Raw genomic sequence first — 17,296 nt, forward strand, 5'->3', positions numbered from 1 at the left:
GTGAAATAAGCCAAGCACAGAGGGAAAAAGACTGCATGCTTAGCTCCTGCTTATGTGCTCACGCATAAGCAGGAGCTAAGAGAGAAAGAAGGAAGCAAACAGAGGCCACAGTGGTGCGCTGGACCTGCAGAGGGAGGGAGTTTACGTGGGGCTGGGGTGGGGGGAGGTCGGGGATTAATCAGGTGGGGGACGTGGGCAATAACGCAATTTGTGGTAATGGGCATGCTGATAGTATCGACTTGACCATCACATCCTGGGCACAGGTGACAAAGGTCAGCTTTGTACCCGTGAATATGCATAATCGATTAGAAAGCAGAAGAAGATATTGTCCTGTAGCTGTTGGTGGTGTTGTATCTTTGGTTTTGGTGTCGGGGTGATGCTGACCTCACAGCATGAGTTTGGGGGGTGGCCTCTGTTTCAGGATTCTGGAACAGTCTGAAGAGAATTGGTATTAATTGCTCTCTAAAGGTCTGGCAGAATTCCGCAGTGAAGGCCTCTGTCCTGGGCTTTCCGTGGCTGGGAGCCTGCTGGTCGCTTGTGATTGGGTTCAGGGTCAGGGTCAGCTTCTTGCTTGGGCTGCTTGCCGGGAAGGGACTGGACCCGGGTCTGTCGGTCCGTCTCCTTCCTTCTCTGCCCTCTCCCTGGCCCACGTGTGTGCTCCTCATCTTTAAGTCCCTGACACACGTGTTGGGCAAAGCCGCCCCCCGCCCCCAGACCTCACTGCACACGGTTCCAGCGCTGCTCTGACCACTCGCACCTTCATCAGAAACGTGTGCATCACAGCCCTGCCGGCCTCGGGGGTGCAGTGGCGACCGGCCACGTGGTGCCCTTCGTGCCCCTTGCAAGTCACCCAGCGACCCTCACATTGTCCAGGTGGTCACGGGAACCCGCGGTGGAGCAGCATTCCCTGTGCCCTGGAGGCTCGGCGTCCTGCACTGGAGCACATTCTGCCCGCCCTCCAGACCCACTCTCTGCCCTTCTCTGCCAGTGCTGGGCCGGTGGACCTGGACAGCACCCGTGGGCCCCTCCCTGCCAGCTGCTCTCAGGCAGCCTCCTGCCAGCCCAGGGGGCAGAGTCCCCCCTGCTGTTCCCCCAGGGGCTTCACCTTGCTGGTGTCCTGACCCTGCCCCACCTTCTAGAACAGTCCCTCCAGTAAGCTTGCCTCGACAGCCCTCTGAGGGTACCGCCTGCTTTCTGCAGAGACTGACGCCCGCCACGCTGTCTTCTATTTGTGGTCACAGACTAGAAGTATAAGTAAGTTTTGTTTTTGAACTGCGGAAAACATTAGTAGAGAATCGCAATAATAAGCGTGTGCCGATCTGAACTGCAGCCTCTGGCGCCAGGGTTTGCCCCGCTTGGCATGATCAGCTGTTCCTGAGCATTTCGTTACCATTTTCTCTTTCTCACTTGCCAGGAGGGCGGCCACACATCACCAGTCCCTGACCTGTGGGCGTGGCTTCCTGCTGCCCACAGCCCACCTGAGCCCCGTCACCCTCTGGGCTCCTGCACTTGCCATTTAGTAAACTCCCGGGAAGGGCACGCAGCACCTCCGCAGCCTTTGCAAACCAGCACATGGCACAGAACGCCGAGAACACTGCCTCGGGAACCCAGGAGGGTGGCCGTGTCCTGGTGATGAGGGGACACGGAGCTGGTGCGGGGCCGCACCCACCCCCGCCTGGCACAGGGGCTCCAGGCTGGCGTCACACAGGCAGGATCTGCTCCTGAGAGAAGCGACTTGCATGGGGCCCTTGACTGTGAAAGGAGGAGGCCTGGTCTCCAGTGAGCGTCAGGGGCTGGAACAGCGACTAGTGTGAGCTCAGTTCCTGTAAGCACGGAAAGGGGACCAGCATGACAACGGGCAGAGGCTTGGGGGTGGCCGATGGGAGTCGCTTCACTGTGTAACTTTAAGCTGCTCCTCACAGGTCTGTGCCAGGACAGAATGAACTGCCCGCTGTCGGCAGTCGGGGCCTGTCTATAGCACGACTGTCACCTCGGAAAAAAAGCAATACTTGAAAATAAGGCGACTTTTCCTTCTTTGATATCACTGACTATAAGGCTAGTTGATTTCAGAGAAAAGAAAGTTCGAAGCTATACCTGATTTTGCCTGTACATTTCTTGAACTCCTGTCTCTATTAAATCAAAATGTACCGAAACAAACTTAAGCTTCCCTAGCTGACAGTGCATCGCTGAAGTCATCAGCTCTTGCTGGGACACTCTGGAAAGAGAAAAACCAAATGGCATTTCCAGGGAGCCACGTCTGTGCCGAGTGCAGCGTCTGCACCTGCAGGAAGCAGGTGCTTCCTGACCGGGGCCAACAGGGTCGGGACGCAGCGCAGGAGCGCACGGCTACAGCTCTGCGGGACCCAGGGACCCTGCTCCCGACCCTGGGCTGCTGTGGACGGGGCAGGCGGTGGGGACTGTGCTCCTGCAGGGGCCGCAGCCCCCTGCTCCCTTCAGCGATGGCTCCTTCCACGGCCTTCCCCACTGAGAAGAGAATCGGACCCTCCTCCGGTGGCTCAGCCGGAGTGTCCTTGGGGCCTTTTCCCCGGGTCACCTCTGCCCCGAGCTGCAGGGACAGGCCTTCACTGCAGTGCAGGAGCTCGCCCTGTCAGCTCTAGAGCATCACAGCCACTAACCACAATGAAGGGCACATGGAGGTGTCAGCTCACACCCTAGCATGACTGAGCTTTGCCCCAGAGCCACCCAAAGCCCCGGGTCGCAAGCCCGCTGCATATCGGAGCCACGCAGGAAGGCACAGGCCATGTCCCAGAGTGTGACATGGGCAGGGTTAGGGGTGGACCCAGCATCTGTATTGATGAAAGTTCCAGATGAGCGACAATATATCGCCAAGGCTGAGAACAGCCACCGAAGAGTCCAGCGTCCTCCAATGGAAATGAGGAAATTCAGAGACAGTGATTCCAGAGACAGAAGCAGCGTGTCACTGAGGCCTGCCGAAAGCGGGGGCCAGCAGGGGTCCCCAAAACGTGACCAAGGCCCTCCCTCCAGCAGAACACTTCGGGAGAGACTCACCCTCAACAGGCTACCGAGGTAAACTGCACACGAGGAAGCCGCGACCGAGCGCAAGGCCTGAGGCCGGAACGTCGTTGCAGGTCTCATCCACAGTGTGGCCCGGATGTCCTCCTGGACCCAAATCGTTCGAACAAAACTTTTAAGTATCCAAACTGTTTTCTATAAAAGTTATCCTTTTGTTATTAATTCTAACTGTATTGACCTGTGGCCAAAGGACATGACTGGAAGGAGCTGACTTTTGAAAACGTACCGAGTCTCTCCTTGTGGCCAGTGCACACAGTGACGAGAAGGGGGTGACACCTGCCGGGTCCGTGCTGGGCCTGACTCTGCTCCGCGCACTTTGCACGTATCACCTCACTTAATCCTTTTCAGTTAAACATGATCAGTTTAAACATGATAAGGTTTTTCAAATATTCTGTGGATATTCAAAGAGAATATGAGCCCTTGGAGAGGTAAAGGTGTGAAGAAATGTAAGTTTTTATCGAACTCCCATGTGTTTGCATTTCCTTACCTGAAAACTGGAGGTAACAACAGACCCCAATAGAGTTTGGAGGAGAGTTACATTTATAACACAACCACAGTTCTTAGGTCATCCTTGCCTGTGGCACTCGAAGTTTAGATTTTCTTTTTTATGATCACTAATAGTTGAATTCCGAGAAAATTGATGCAAAAGCCTCCTATTCTGGGTTGGTTCTCCTTAAATTTCACAGGTTTTGATTTCTGTAATTCATAATAAAATGGCCAAAAACCCACCTGAGAGGTCTGAACCACTTCATCGTTCAAATGCTGTAGATACCGATGTGAACCATGGACTTCGGTGTCTTTGATGTGTCCGTGAAGGCTCATCCACTGCAGCGAACGCACCCTCCGGTGGGGATGTTGATCCTGGGGAGTGGGCAGGGGCACCTGGGGACTCTAGGTCCTTTCTGCTCAATTTTGCTGTGAACCTAACACTGCTCTAAAACAAGAAAAGTCTATTTTTAAAAACGTGGTAGACAAATGGATGAATCCAATACACATTTAACCCAAGAAATAAGAAAAATATCGATAAGAAAAGGAAACCAGGAGGAAACAGGAGGCAGAATTTGGGGACGCAGAAAGCAGAGCAGCAGCCCCAGTCCCCTGAGGCTCCCACTGTCTCTCTGTGGAAACTGTGCGGCTCAAAACCACAGGGAGACACCCCTACACACCACAGAACAGCTAACCCGGAAAGACAGCTGGTAGAAGCACTTTGGAATACGGTCTGGCAGTTTCTCATAAAACCAAACACGTACCTGTCTAATGACCCCGCCTGCCAGCACTAGGAGAATTAAAACGTGTGCCCACAAGAAAGACTGACACAGGCATGTTCGGAGCAGCTTCACTCTTAACACCCAGACAGAGAAACAAGCCCAGGCACCCGTCAGTGAGAAAATGGAAAAGCAACCTGTGGAACAGGACAGCCCTCAGCGACATAAAGGACCAGACCGTGCAGACACACAGCAACATGGGTGACTCTCAAGGACACAGGGGCACACGTCGTATGATTCCACTCTGTGAAGTTCTAGGACATGCACAACTGTCTCCTGGTAGAAGTCAGAACTGTGGTTGTGGGGGCAGGCGTGGCGAGGAACATGGAGAACCTGACGGGGAGCGATGGTGATTTCCAAACTTGACAGGTGTTTGGGTGACCCAGCTTTGTGCACTTGTCAAATTCGATGAATATTCATGGAACAGTCTGATGCATACAAATCACACATGGAAACAAAGAACTGTAAACAAACATGAACTCTAGCTACTGCATGCTGAAGTAACTCGGACGGAGTGTGCCAATGTCTGCAGTGCACTTTAAAAGCAGACAAAACAGATGAATTCATGGGTGACTAGATGGATGGACAGATGGATGGACGTGTGAAAGCAACTAGAAGTAAATGTTAAAGGCAAACTCTAAACTGTAGACTTATGCGTGTTCACTGCAAATTTCTGTCAACTCTGCTGTATGTTTTAATTTTTTCACTATGAAAGTCAGAAAAAGATAAACAAAAATTCTCATATATTTGGACATTTTCCTATACTCATCTAAATAACCCATGTGCCAAAGAAATAATCCTAATGGAATTTTAAAAATATTTAGAACTGAATCATAATAAAGGGCTGCATATCAAAACATGTGGAATTCCATGAAAATATTATGTAAAGTGAAATGTGCTGCCTAAATGCTACTGTGGAAAAAAATTTTTACAAATAAATGAGTAAGCTGCGATTTTTAGTGAGAAAAAGAACTACTACAAAACAAAGAGAAATGGAACTAGTGAGAGATAAGGGAAGAATTTAACCACTGCCCCCCACCACGTTGACATCCAGCCCAGCGAGGACCGACCCTGCTGCTGCAGGAAGTCCCTGTGGGCCAGCCCCCTCCCACCTGCCCCTCCACTGCTCTGAAGCAACATCTTTGAATGTGAAATAATAATAATAAATAGACTTTTAAAAGAGAAGAATTTAATAAAATAAATTCCTGTCTCCCCAACACAGGAATATCTCCTCGCTAAAAAAGAACTTTCCATGTGTAAGCAAAAGATACCCACGTGGGCTGAGGGATTCCATAAACTGGAAAAGCTTGGGGCTTATCCAAGGGGGCCCTGTCCCCGTGGAACGATCTCAGAAGATGCCCCCGGAGCCCAGTGCTCCTGCCTCCTGCACTGGGGGAGAACCAGGGGTCTGGGAAGACTCCAGATGCCTCATACAGCCCAGAGCCTCAGGACACGGATCCTGCCCCTTTACTGACCCAGCACAACACAGACTTGTAAGGCAAAGTGAAGACTGACGCTTCACCCCTGGGGTAAAGGGCCGAGCAGACCCCCTCCCGCCCCCAGCCCCACCTGCTCACCTGCACACACGATCCAGGCTTCCTCCCCACTGGAGCAGGACTGCTGGTTCCAGGGGTCTGACGGGCACTGCCACAGGGACCTGTCATGCCTCTCCCTGCACTGAACGGAGGCCAACCAGAGAGCCCCAGGGGGAGGCCAGCTCGCTGCCCTGGGCTGCAGCTGCCCCCGGGACCCACAGCCCAGCTGCTCACACAGGATCCCCAGGGCGGCAGGACTCAGAGTCTGGCAGACGCCTCCCCACGTCCCGTTGTAGAAAACTTCCAGGGGCCCTGCGCATGGCAGGCTGTGGTTCTGCAGCCTCAGATCCGTGAACTCTGCACACAGAGAGGCCGGTCAGCGAGACCCAGCGTCAGTCGGTGGGTGGGAGCCACAGGGGGTGCGGGCTGCACCGACCTGAGCAGAAGACCCCGGCGTCCTCCTTGTGCCCGCAGTCGTGCCGGCCCCAGCCCCCGGATGGGCACTGCCACAGCGCAGGCTCGTTGCCCCGGCAGCCCAGCTCGTCCAACCAGATGCGCCCTGCACCGGCCCCGAAGTGGGCATCCCCCGCGGCACTGAGCGCACGGCCGCAGCCCAGCTGCCTGCAGACCACGTGCGCGTCCAGCAGGTCCCAGGCGTCGTCACACACGGTGCCCCACGCGCCCCCGTGGAGCAGCTCCACACGCCCCGCACAGCGGCCAGGCCCCGCGGCCAGCCGCACCCCGCGGTTCCCTGCGGAGAGACGGATCAGGGCGCCCCGTGGCCACGCGGGGACGGGTTGAGGGGGCGGAAGGAAGGGGCTCCACACTCAGCAGAGCACACGACACCCGCGTCCCACGAAGTCCCCGCGGGCACCAGCAGGGATGCGGACACATTGCCCTGGGTCAGATGCGTCTCGGTGCCCAGACAGCGCACGCGGCTCAAACCCACCAGGACGGCTCCGCGGCCGGGGGCAGGCGCGTCGTAGGCTCGCTCAGCCCGTCCGCACCCGAGCTGCCGGCACACCATCCCGGCGTCTCGCAGGTCCCAGCCGTCGTCCAGGACGCGGCACCACACACCGGCCAGGGAGACCTCCACACGGCCGTCACAGCGGCTCTGTCCGTCCCTCAACCGCAGGGCGTGGGGGAGACCTGGGGAGGGAGAGCAGGAGCCTGCAGGGTCAAGGAGGTGCTGGGGCCGATGCTGACCCCACACAGTGACCTGTCCACCCCTCGATCCACCTGCCCTTCCTCCCGCTCAGCTGCCTTCCTTTCCATCGTATGTTCCTCTGTCCTTCCTTCCTCTTCTATCCAAAATCCCCACTCGACCTCCCCAGACCTTCCTCCCTGCCCGTTCTGCCTACACCATCCCACCATCCCCCTTAACCCATCTTTTCATTCCCATGTGACCTACCCATTGTCCACCCTGAACAGCCTCCTGTCCTGCCCACTGCTCAGCCCCGAGCTCCCGTCCACCCAACTGCTCTCACACACACACTGCACGTGCTGCACCCACCTGAGCAGACGGTGGCAGCCACGTTTCCCAGGGCACAGGATGGGGCCCCCAGGGTGCTCGCTGGGCAGTTCAACAAATGGGACTCTGTCCCCACACAATGAAACACATCCGGCCAGAGGGGAGCGTCCCCTTCCCCAAAATGGCCTCCTTGGGGTGTGGCCACCACATTGCCACAGTTGAGCTGGGGCATAGTACGGTGGCATCTGCTAAGTCCCAATGGGCAGCACAGAGGGGAGCCCAGGTCCCCTGCACCAGGAGCTCCACGGCGGCCCTCACAGCTGCTGCTGTCGTTGACCAGCTGGAACTCTGGGGGGAAGGGGAGGGACAGTCAGTGTGGCTTCCAGACCCTGCAGACACTGCTGTCTTGTCCTTAATGTGAGCCTGTCTAAGTCAACTTTGCCAGTTCACTGGAATGTATGAGACACAGACGCACTCCAGTAATGAGAGAAGTGGCCAAATGTGAGCTTCACCACCAGGAAGCGAGCAGCGGTGCAGGTGCCCCTCACAGCCCTGCTTCTCTTGACCAGCGAGAACTCTAGGGAACAGGGTGGCATCTGAGGCCTCGCTCCCCAATCCCCTCACAGGCTGATGCACCCTGTTCTCAATCTCAGCCTACGTGAACATACCCCACAACAGGGAAGCAATGGTAAAGCTGGTAAAACTGTCATAATCAACCATTTTGGAACTCTAGTGTCTGGGAAGAACAGGAAAATATATAATGAAGACTGAATTTAGCGAATTTGGCTCTGCGCAAGCAAGGGGTGAATGCAATGTAGAGTGGAAAATGGTTTGCCTCAGCATTAAAGGTGTGTCCCAACAAATGACTAATATGCAAACACTGAAAGAGTGTTGAATTTTTTTTGGTTGGTTGGTTTTTATACTGGTGTTTAAGGATATCTTTGTCAAATCACTGTTTTATCACTACACTAACAGAATAGAGGCCTCAGTGGTCACATGCAACAAAGAATAGCGTCTTTACAAAAAGAGTTTAGAAAAACACCTATGTCAATGGGATGCAATGTATAAAGATGTAATTTGTGACAGTAACCTATACAGGAGCAGAGGTTTCATATACCATTAAAACTAAGTTGGTTTTAACTCAAACTAGAGTTTTATAAATGTAAGATGTTAGGTATAACTTCCCTGGGAAACAAAAGAGAAACAATAACCACCACCACCGAGAGAGAGAGAGAGAGAGAGAAGAAGAGAGAAGGGAATTAAATGGTTCACTACAAAAGTCCATTAAACACAAGGGAAGACAGTAATGGACAAAGTGAGGAACAAGTAAATACAAGACATATAGAAAACAAATAGTGAGATGACAGAAATAAGTAGTTCCTTATCAGTAATTACTTAAGATGTAAAGGGATTAAATTCTCTAATTAAAAGGCAGCAAGTGGCAGAACGGATTTTTTAAAAATAGTGCAAAATGTGCTCTCTTCAGTGAACCCAAATTGGATGAAAAATCACAAATAAATTAAAAGTGAAAGGCTTTAAAGAGATATCCATGCAAACAGTAACCAAGAGAGCTTAAGTGCCTATACTAATATCAGACAAAATAGACTTTGCTATGATTTAAACATGTGTGTCCCTCCAAAATTCATGTTGAAACTTAATCTTCAATGCAACAGTAGTAAGAAGTGGGGCCTTTAGGAGGTGATTAGGGCATGAGGATTTCACACTCATGGATGGGATTAGTGTCCTTACAAAAGGACTTGAGGGGAAAAGTCCTAACCAGACACCAAATCTGCTGGTGCCTTGGACTACCCAGCCTTCAGAACTGTGAGAAATAGTAATTTGTCTGTAGTTCACAAATTACCCAGTCTAAGTTATTTCCTGACAGAAGCCTAAATAGACTAAGACAAATTTTAAGTAAAAAACAAACAAACAAACAAACAAAAACAACAAAAAAACCCCACAAGAGATAAGAAGAAGATTATATGTTGATCAAAGGGTCAATTCATGGGCCGAGCCCGTGGTGCACTCGGGAGAGTGCGGCGCTGGGAGCGCAGCGATGCTCCCGCCACGAGTTCTGATCTTATATAGGAATGGCCGGTGCAGTCACTGGCTGAGTACTGGTCACGAAAAAGACAAAAAAAAAAAAAAAAAAGGGTCAATTCATTAAGAAATTATAACAATTATAAGCTATATGCACCTAATAACAAAGCCAAAAATAATAATGTAAAATTGATCAGATGGAAGGCAGAAATGGACAGTTATAAAATAATAATTAGAGCCAACAATATCTCACTTTTAATAACGGATGACCATCTACACAGACAGGTCAATAAGGAAAGAAAGAACTGGAACAACACTATAAACTAACTAGACCTAGGAGACATATGTACAACACTCTACCCAACAACAGCAGAATACACCTTCTTCACAAGTGCACATAAAATATCCACCAGGATAGATAACGTTGGGGCACAAATATTGGAGCACAAATAAAATCTGAAAAAATTTTCAGGGATTCAAATCATGAAGTTGTATCTTCTCTGACCACAGTGGAATGAAGCTACAAATGAATAACAGAAGGGAAACTGGAAAATATACAAATACAACATACTCACAAACAACCGATGGGTCAAAGAAGAAAACAAAAGGAAAATAGAAAACACTTTGAGGTGAGTGAAAATGAAAACACAACCTACCAAAACTGCTGACTGAAATGAAAGCAGCGCTTAGAGGAAAATTTATAGTGGCAAATGCCCACATTAAGAAAGAACTATCTCAAGTCAGTACCCTAACTTCCATCTTAAGAACCTTCAAAAAGAAAGATAAATTGAACCCAAAGCTTGTGGGGAAAAGGCAAGTCACACTGAAATATACAACCAAAAACAACAGGGAGAATAACAAAAATAAAAGTTGATCCTTTGAAAAGACCAACAAAACTGACAGGGCTCACCAAGCTAAGAAGAGAAGACCCAAGTTACTAAAATCAGAAATGGAAAGGAAGGCAATACCCCTGAACTTACAGAAATAAAGAGGAACACAAGTGAATACTAGGCATACACCTCTCAACACATTAGATAATTTGGACAAAATGGACAGATTTCTAGAAACACAGCATCTACCCAAACTGACCTAATAGAAAATAGAAAATCTAAACAGAGTTATAAAAAGCAAAGAGGATGAATTAGTAAATAGAAACTTCTGAACAAAGAGAAGCCCAGCACACGATGTCTCAGCTTCACTAATACAATGAGGGGAAAATAACAAAACAAAACACGATAATCTCAATTGACATAGAAAACACATTTGACAAAATCCAACACACTCTCACTCAACAAACTGTGAACAGAAGGGAATTTCCTGAACATGACAAGGGGCATTTGTGAAAGACCTAGCGCTAGCATCATACTCAACGGTGAAAACTGAAAGCTTTCCCCCTAATATCGAGACCAAGACAGGGATACCCTTTTCTACCACTTCTATTTGACATTGTACAAAAAGTTCTAGCCAGAGAAATTAGGCAAGAGAGGAAAACAAATGTAGGCATCCACGTGGAGAGGAAGAAGTAAAACCATCAGTATTAGCAGATAAATGATCTCATATAGAAAATTCTACAGACTCCACAAGAAAAAAAATCTAAAGCTGTAACAGTTTCAGGAAAGTCGAGGGTATGAGACTGATACACAAAAATTAGTTGAATTTCTATGTGATAGAAATGAAAAGTCATAAAGGTAATTAAGAAAACAATTTCCTTAACAATCACATCAAAAAGAATAAAATATTTGAGAATAACGTTAACCAAGGAGGTCCAAGACTTGTACACTGAAAACTGCAAAACATTGCTGAAAGACTCAAAGAAGACCTAAATGAATGCAGAGACATCCTATGTCTATGGATTAAAAGATTTAACACTGTTTAGATGGCAATGCTCCCAAAGCCGTCTACAGAGTTTATAAAATTCCTGTCAAAACCTTAACAGCCTTTTTTTTCTCTCAAAAACAGAAGAACCAATCCTAAAATTCATATGGAATATCAAGGGCCCCTGAATAACCAAAACAAGATTGAAAAAGAAAAAGTCAGAGCACTCACTTCTCTGTTTCAGAATTCCCAGAGCTTCAGTGATCAAGACAGTGAGGTGCTGGTATAAAGACACACATATGCATCAAACGAATGGAAGGGAAGCCCGGAAATAAATCCGCGTGTCTGGGGTCAACCGGTTCCCATAAGGGTGTCAAGACAGTGCAGTAGGGAAGGAACAGTCAGTCTCTTCCACAAGTGAAAACTGGACATCAGCATGCAAAGGAGTAAGACAGAACCCCTAGCTCACACCACACACAAAAATTACCTCAAAATCAGAGACCAATGTAAGAGCCAGGAGTATAAAACCATGAGGAAAAAATGTAGGGATACATTTCATGACCTTGGGTTAGGGAATGGTTTGTTACATATGACACTGAAATCTCAAGAAACAAAAGGGAAGAAAATCAATAGGACTTTACAAAATTAAAAACTTCTGTGCATCAAAGGACATTATTAGGAAACTGAAAAGACAATCCCCTAATGGGAGAAGCTATTTTCAAGGTACGTACTAATAAGGGTCCAGCAGCCAGAATTTATAAAAGAACGCTCGTGATTCCACCACGAAAAGGCAAACAGCCTATTTTCTAAACGGGAAACGGCCTTGAAGCGACACTTCTCCAAAGAAGTGGACAAATGGCCACAAAGCCCCTGCGAACGCTGGGGAGGGGCCGTGCCCGAGCGTCCGCACAGGGCTTGGGCTCTGGGGCTGGCACGAGAGCAGGGACACGGCCCGAGCTCTGTCTCCGCCCGACCCGAAGCTCAGGTCTCGCCTCGGCGACTCACTGTCCCCTGCGCACGTGAGCTCAGCGTCGCGGCTGTGCCCGCACTGGTGCCCACGATCCCTCGGGCAGTGGAACAGCAGCGACTCGTTGCCCGCACAGCGGAAGGCCTCGCTCCACACGGGCCGGAGCCGCGGCCGAAGCGGGCGCCGCTGGGCATAGACAGGGCCGCCCCGCACTGCAGCTCCTGGCACACCACGTGCGCCGTGGCCAGGTCCAGATCGGCGTCGCACACGGTGCCCCAGGTCAGGCCCCGCCTCACCTGCAGGCACCCGGCGCAGGGGTGGTCGCCGTCGGCCAGCCGGGCCTCCGTGTGTCCTGGGGGCAGAGGCTGGACTGAAGCCACCCCGGGCAGGACAGGCTCCCTGCGGGCCTCTGCAGGGCACTGAACCCCCGGCCGCCCTCCTGGCCCATGGGGAGGAAGGACGCAGGAGACACGGCCCCAGGCGCCCAGGGGCCTGCAGGGGAAGTCCTGGGGTGTTTGGGCTCAGCGCCCTCCCACCATTGCAAGCCGCCCTCCGTCCTGGTGCCCACATGGATGGTGACAGCGGAGGCTCGTCCCTGGCCCCCTCCCCACTGGGGAGACCAGCATCTCCACCCCTGAGGCGTGGGCCCCTACGTCTGTGTCACTGCACTGACTCCACGCTTGGACCTCGTCTCTGGGCAGTCCACTTTAATCACCTGGTCAGTTTTAAACGCTGGTGCCCAGCTGCACCCTGGCAGGTCTAATCAGAGCTCTGTGGGTGGAACTGCTATCAGCTCGTCAACCTTTCCAGGTGACCTCAGGGCTGCCAGTGGTGAAAAGCAAGTCCCCGGGAAGCCCCGGTCTGTCACTCCTTCCCTGGGAACAGGGATGCAATCTGGGCCCGGCAGGGCAGGGGCCTTGCTGGTGGAGTGGGGGTGAGTGGCCAACAGCCCCAGGGGACAACTCCCCAGCCTGTCCCCCAGGAATGGGCCATCACCTTCAGTCTCTGGACATGGCTCTGAGTGGACACCTCTGTCTCAGAGATTCCTACCTGTGCACACCTTGGTGTCTGACAGGAGATCACACTGGTCCAGGAAGTTCAGGTTGAAGATGCAGTTGAAGATGCTGGACTCTGTTCCCTGGCAGGTCACCAATTTCTGCCCCGGACCTCCCAGACCCCCTGTGAGGTGGAATCTGGGTGCCTGGAGCGCTGAGCCACACCCCAGCCTTCTGCAGAAGATGCTGGCCTCCTCCTGGTACAAGCCACACCTTATCTCGGGGCCTCCTGTCATCCGTATCACAGGGGTCCCCATGCAGGGGCTTCCTCCACCGCTCAACTCCAAGGATGCCAGATTTCCAGCTGCAAACACAGGAGCCCGCTCTCCTCCCACCTGAGCCATGCTGGGTTGTGGCCCTTCCACCCTGCACCCATGGGGGACTGAGGCAGTGGCCTTTGGTGAAGGGCAGGGCAGGGGTCTGCAGCAGAGGACCTTGCTATGGGCCTAGGACCCTGGAGGCTGTGTGAGCAGCTGCCTGCACCCTCCCCACGCCTCCCTGCTCCCCACTGCCCGGTGCTCCACGCCCTCTGGTTTCTGGGGCTTCTGCCCATGGGGAGGGCCGGCCAGGTGGAGAGGGTGGGCAGGCAGGAGACAGGCCTCTCTGCTCCTCTGTGAGGGGCCCTGAGGCTGATCTCCAGGCCCCCAGGTGACGCTCTGGGCGGCCTCTGGTCAGGGCCCAGCTGTCTCTGGTTCCAAAGCCCATGAGGCCCTTCTCCTCACCTGTGTAAATACCCCTCCTCCACCTCTCCCCAAATGTGCCACTTTGAGCCTCTGCTTCCCACCAACAATCTGATGGAAGGTACAGGGCATGATGCCAGCCAGAACCTGAACAGGACAGGGACTCTGAAATCTGGGGGTGACCCAGGAGCACAAGTCCGGAGCAGACCCTGCAGAGGGAAGCCCGAGGGACAGAGCAGCCTGAAGTCCTGAGGTGCGGGCCTTGGCCTCTGCCCACACCAGCCACATGGGGGAGGAAGGCAGGGACACTTCATTCAGAAAGTCCTGTGGTCACCACTGGGCCCAAAACTTGATGGTCCCAAGGAGCTAACTGAACTCAGAAACAATTTGGGCCAGGGTCCCTGCCAAGGCTGTCTGGGTGTGCAACCTGTCCCTCCCCTGCACTGTCCTGGCCTTCAGAGGTGACATGTGTAGGGTCCTTATAGGGCCATGAGGGTCTGAGGGTCACCGACCCTGGGGTCATGGGCACCCCAGGAGGAGGGGGTCCTGCCCCCCATCCTGGGGGTCTCAAGAACAACCTTCTTCCCAAGGGTGGAAGCCACGATCAACAGAAGCGCCCCTGGGGGCTGCCATCCCACCTGAGCAGTGCACCGCGCTGATGCATTCACACTTGCAGTCCTGCAGCAGCCCCCATGCCCCCAGGAAGCACTCCCAGAGCGAAGCCTCTGCACCCTGGAACTGCACGCCCTGCAGCAAGGGCTGCTGTGTGTCCTGGGGCCACAGCATGTACTTGGGGGTAGTGACGGTGTGGCCGCAGCCCAGCTGCCTGCAGATCACGGACACCTCCCCCAGGCCCCAGCCGTCCCCACACACCAGGCCCTGCTGCCCACTGTGCTCCACCTGCAGGAGGCCCTCACAGCGCTTTCCACTCCTCACCAGGACCAGGGACTCCGCGGCAGGGGCTGTGGGGACAAGAACACAGGAAGGGCTTTCATAGAAAAGGTGCACTTGAGAACTTTTTGTCCACAATCTTTAAAAAATAGAAATCTAATTTTCACCTTCCATTCCAATTTGTCCCCTTAATATTGATTTTCCCAAGTTTTTCACACTATTTTTGCTAGTGTCAATGACATTAACAAAGTAAAATGTTAACAAAAATGAACAAAATGTTAAAAAAGGCCTAAGGACCATTTTCTGTGGAAACTCAACAGGGTTAGGGTTTTGGCCTTTCATGATAGGTGAATGGCTCAGGAAAGGGAGCCTCTGGTCACCTCACCTGCTAATGAGCTGTGCAGGGGACAGCCCAGTCCTCTGAGTCTCCAGCTGAGCCTCCCAGGATCACACCAGGGAATAGATGGAGCCTGTGTGGTGTCCTCCCCTTCTCCCCTGGAGGAACGTCCTGCACACCAGTGACTCTGGCCACCAGCACCTGCAGACAGCAGCACACACTCACCAGGAGGGAGGGTCCAGCAGGCCAGGAGCAGGGACCACAGCCTTAATGGGGACAGCGCCATGCCTGGACACATCTGCTGGGGCAGCACCATGGTCTCACAGTCCCAGGCAGGCGTCTGTGCTCTGCCCCTGTGCAGAAGGTGGACTCTGACTTGGTGGTGATGCATTCTGAGAAGGAAGTCCAGGAGCGCCCTCGCGGCCCCCCCATATCAGAGCCGTCATCTGTCACCTGGAGCAGAAGCTCACCCACCATGCCTGAGCCCAGACAGCACCAGCAGCATGTGGTGAGGCCAGGCTGGGCTTCCTGCAGCTGGTGCCTGATGCAGCCACATGTGTGGGATGGGCGACGAGCCATTCTCAGCAAGGCCCTGTGGCTGCATGCAAGACACCAGGGCCCAGAAGGACAGTGACAGCCTTTCTCTGCCTCACACTAAAGGTGTGGCTGAAGACCTATGGTCCTTCTGAGCTCAGTGTGTCATGAACAGACTGACCTAACGCTCTGATCAAAGTCTTTGAAGGTGTGCATGCCCTGTGCCCTGGGTTGAATGTCTCCCCAAAACTTAATCCCCATTGCAACTGTTAAGGGTGGGAAATCCTATTATGGTAATTGAAAGGTGAGGCCTTGAAGAGATGATTAGATTGTAGGACCATGCAGTAGTGAATGGATTAATAATGGTGGCCAGAGCCATGGTTCTGTGGACTTTAAAAGGAGAGCACATGCGAGTCTCTCTCTCTCTCTGTGCTCTGCCATTTTCTGCCAAGGGAGACCCTACATTGCTGTAAAGCCAACACCAAAGAAGACCCTCACCAGATGTGTTCCCTGGACTTTGGACTTCCCAGACTCTGAAACTGTAAGCAATATATTTCATTTTCTTATAAATTACCCAATTCCAGATATTTTGTTATAAGCAATAGAAATGGACTAATACATCCTGTGACCAGCAATTGTAAAGGTTACACATCTCCTGGTGAGGATGTGCATGGTAGGAAGCAGCCAAACGTGCAAGTTAACTAGACCAGGATGGTTAAATAAACCAGGGAACATCTGTATGATGGGAGATGACACATTTTGCAAATCGGGCTCATGTCTATGCATCTATGCAAATAAAGTTTTCAGTGGATATACTCCATGATGTTAAAAATGTTAATTTCTGGGAGTTAGAATGTTTGATACTTTACATTTTCTTCTTGTGCCTTGTCTGCACATTCTAAAGATTCTGAAATGAGCATACAATTTTGTAAACAGAATAATTTCAGTAAATCAGAAAATGTACTCAGAACTAGCTACATAATTTGTACGGCCCAGAGCAAAATAAAAATACAAGGCCCCTTAATGAAAAGTTAAGGTGACAACCTTAATTTTAATATTTAATTTCAGGGTGGCAACACAGAGTATTAAACCAAGTGGGGTCCTTCTGAGTACAAAGACTGAAGCCAGTATAAGGTCCCTGAGCTGTCACCCAGGAAACAGATGTGGTGCAGTGGTGTGCACCTTGATGTGGGGGCCACAGTTCTCTTGAGCAGGAAGGGACCCTGATCACAAAAGGAGACCCTCACCACACCCATGGCCCTCCCCTACACCTCAGCTGTGCCCATCTCAGCCATGACCCAGCCTCAAATTACTAACGCCAGCCCCCAAGGCACAAAAGTCTTCTCTTGTGGAACTCCAGAAGAGGACTCTGCCTACCAGTTGTCAAAAGAACTTGCAGTAAATCCAATTGACAATTGAAAAGCATTTGGCAGAATTTCTCAAACTTCATTGAAGGAGGGAGCTGCAGCCATTCATACTCAGGGTGGGGTGAGGGTGGGGTGAGGGTGGGGCTTCTGATACTTCTGGGGAGGTGAAGAGAGAAACAATCTGGGGGATGAGAAGGGGCAAGAGAGCTTCAGCCACGAAAAACACTGAAGCATGGCCAGAGGATAGACAAACAAGAGGTGAAGGGACAGACCTCTTATGTTGTC

At 51.7% G+C, this 17,296-nt stretch overlaps 1 protein-coding gene across 1 annotated transcript; it reads right to left on the bottom strand.

Moving 5' to 3' along the window:
* Nucleotides 1-2,631: 2,631 nt before the first annotated feature.
* On the bottom strand, nt 2,632-15,396 carry LOC134363233 (scavenger receptor cysteine-rich domain-containing protein SCART1-like). The gene is given in 14 exon segments (XM_063078790.1): nt 2,632-3,141; nt 3,784-3,915; nt 4,305-4,330; nt 5,897-6,211; nt 6,291-6,605; nt 6,680-7,003; nt 7,368-7,553; nt 7,556-7,631; nt 7,633-7,673; nt 12,186-12,302; nt 12,305-12,499; nt 13,198-13,483; nt 14,498-14,844; nt 15,159-15,396. Coding segments are annotated over 14 exon segments (3,108 nt in total).
* Nucleotides 15,397-17,296: the final 1,900 nt, after the last annotated feature.

This window comes from Cynocephalus volans, chromosome 14 (genome assembly GCF_027409185.1).
Source record: "Cynocephalus volans isolate mCynVol1 chromosome 14, mCynVol1.pri, whole genome shotgun sequence".
NCBI lineage: Eukaryota > Metazoa > Chordata > Mammalia > Dermoptera > Cynocephalidae > Cynocephalus > Cynocephalus volans.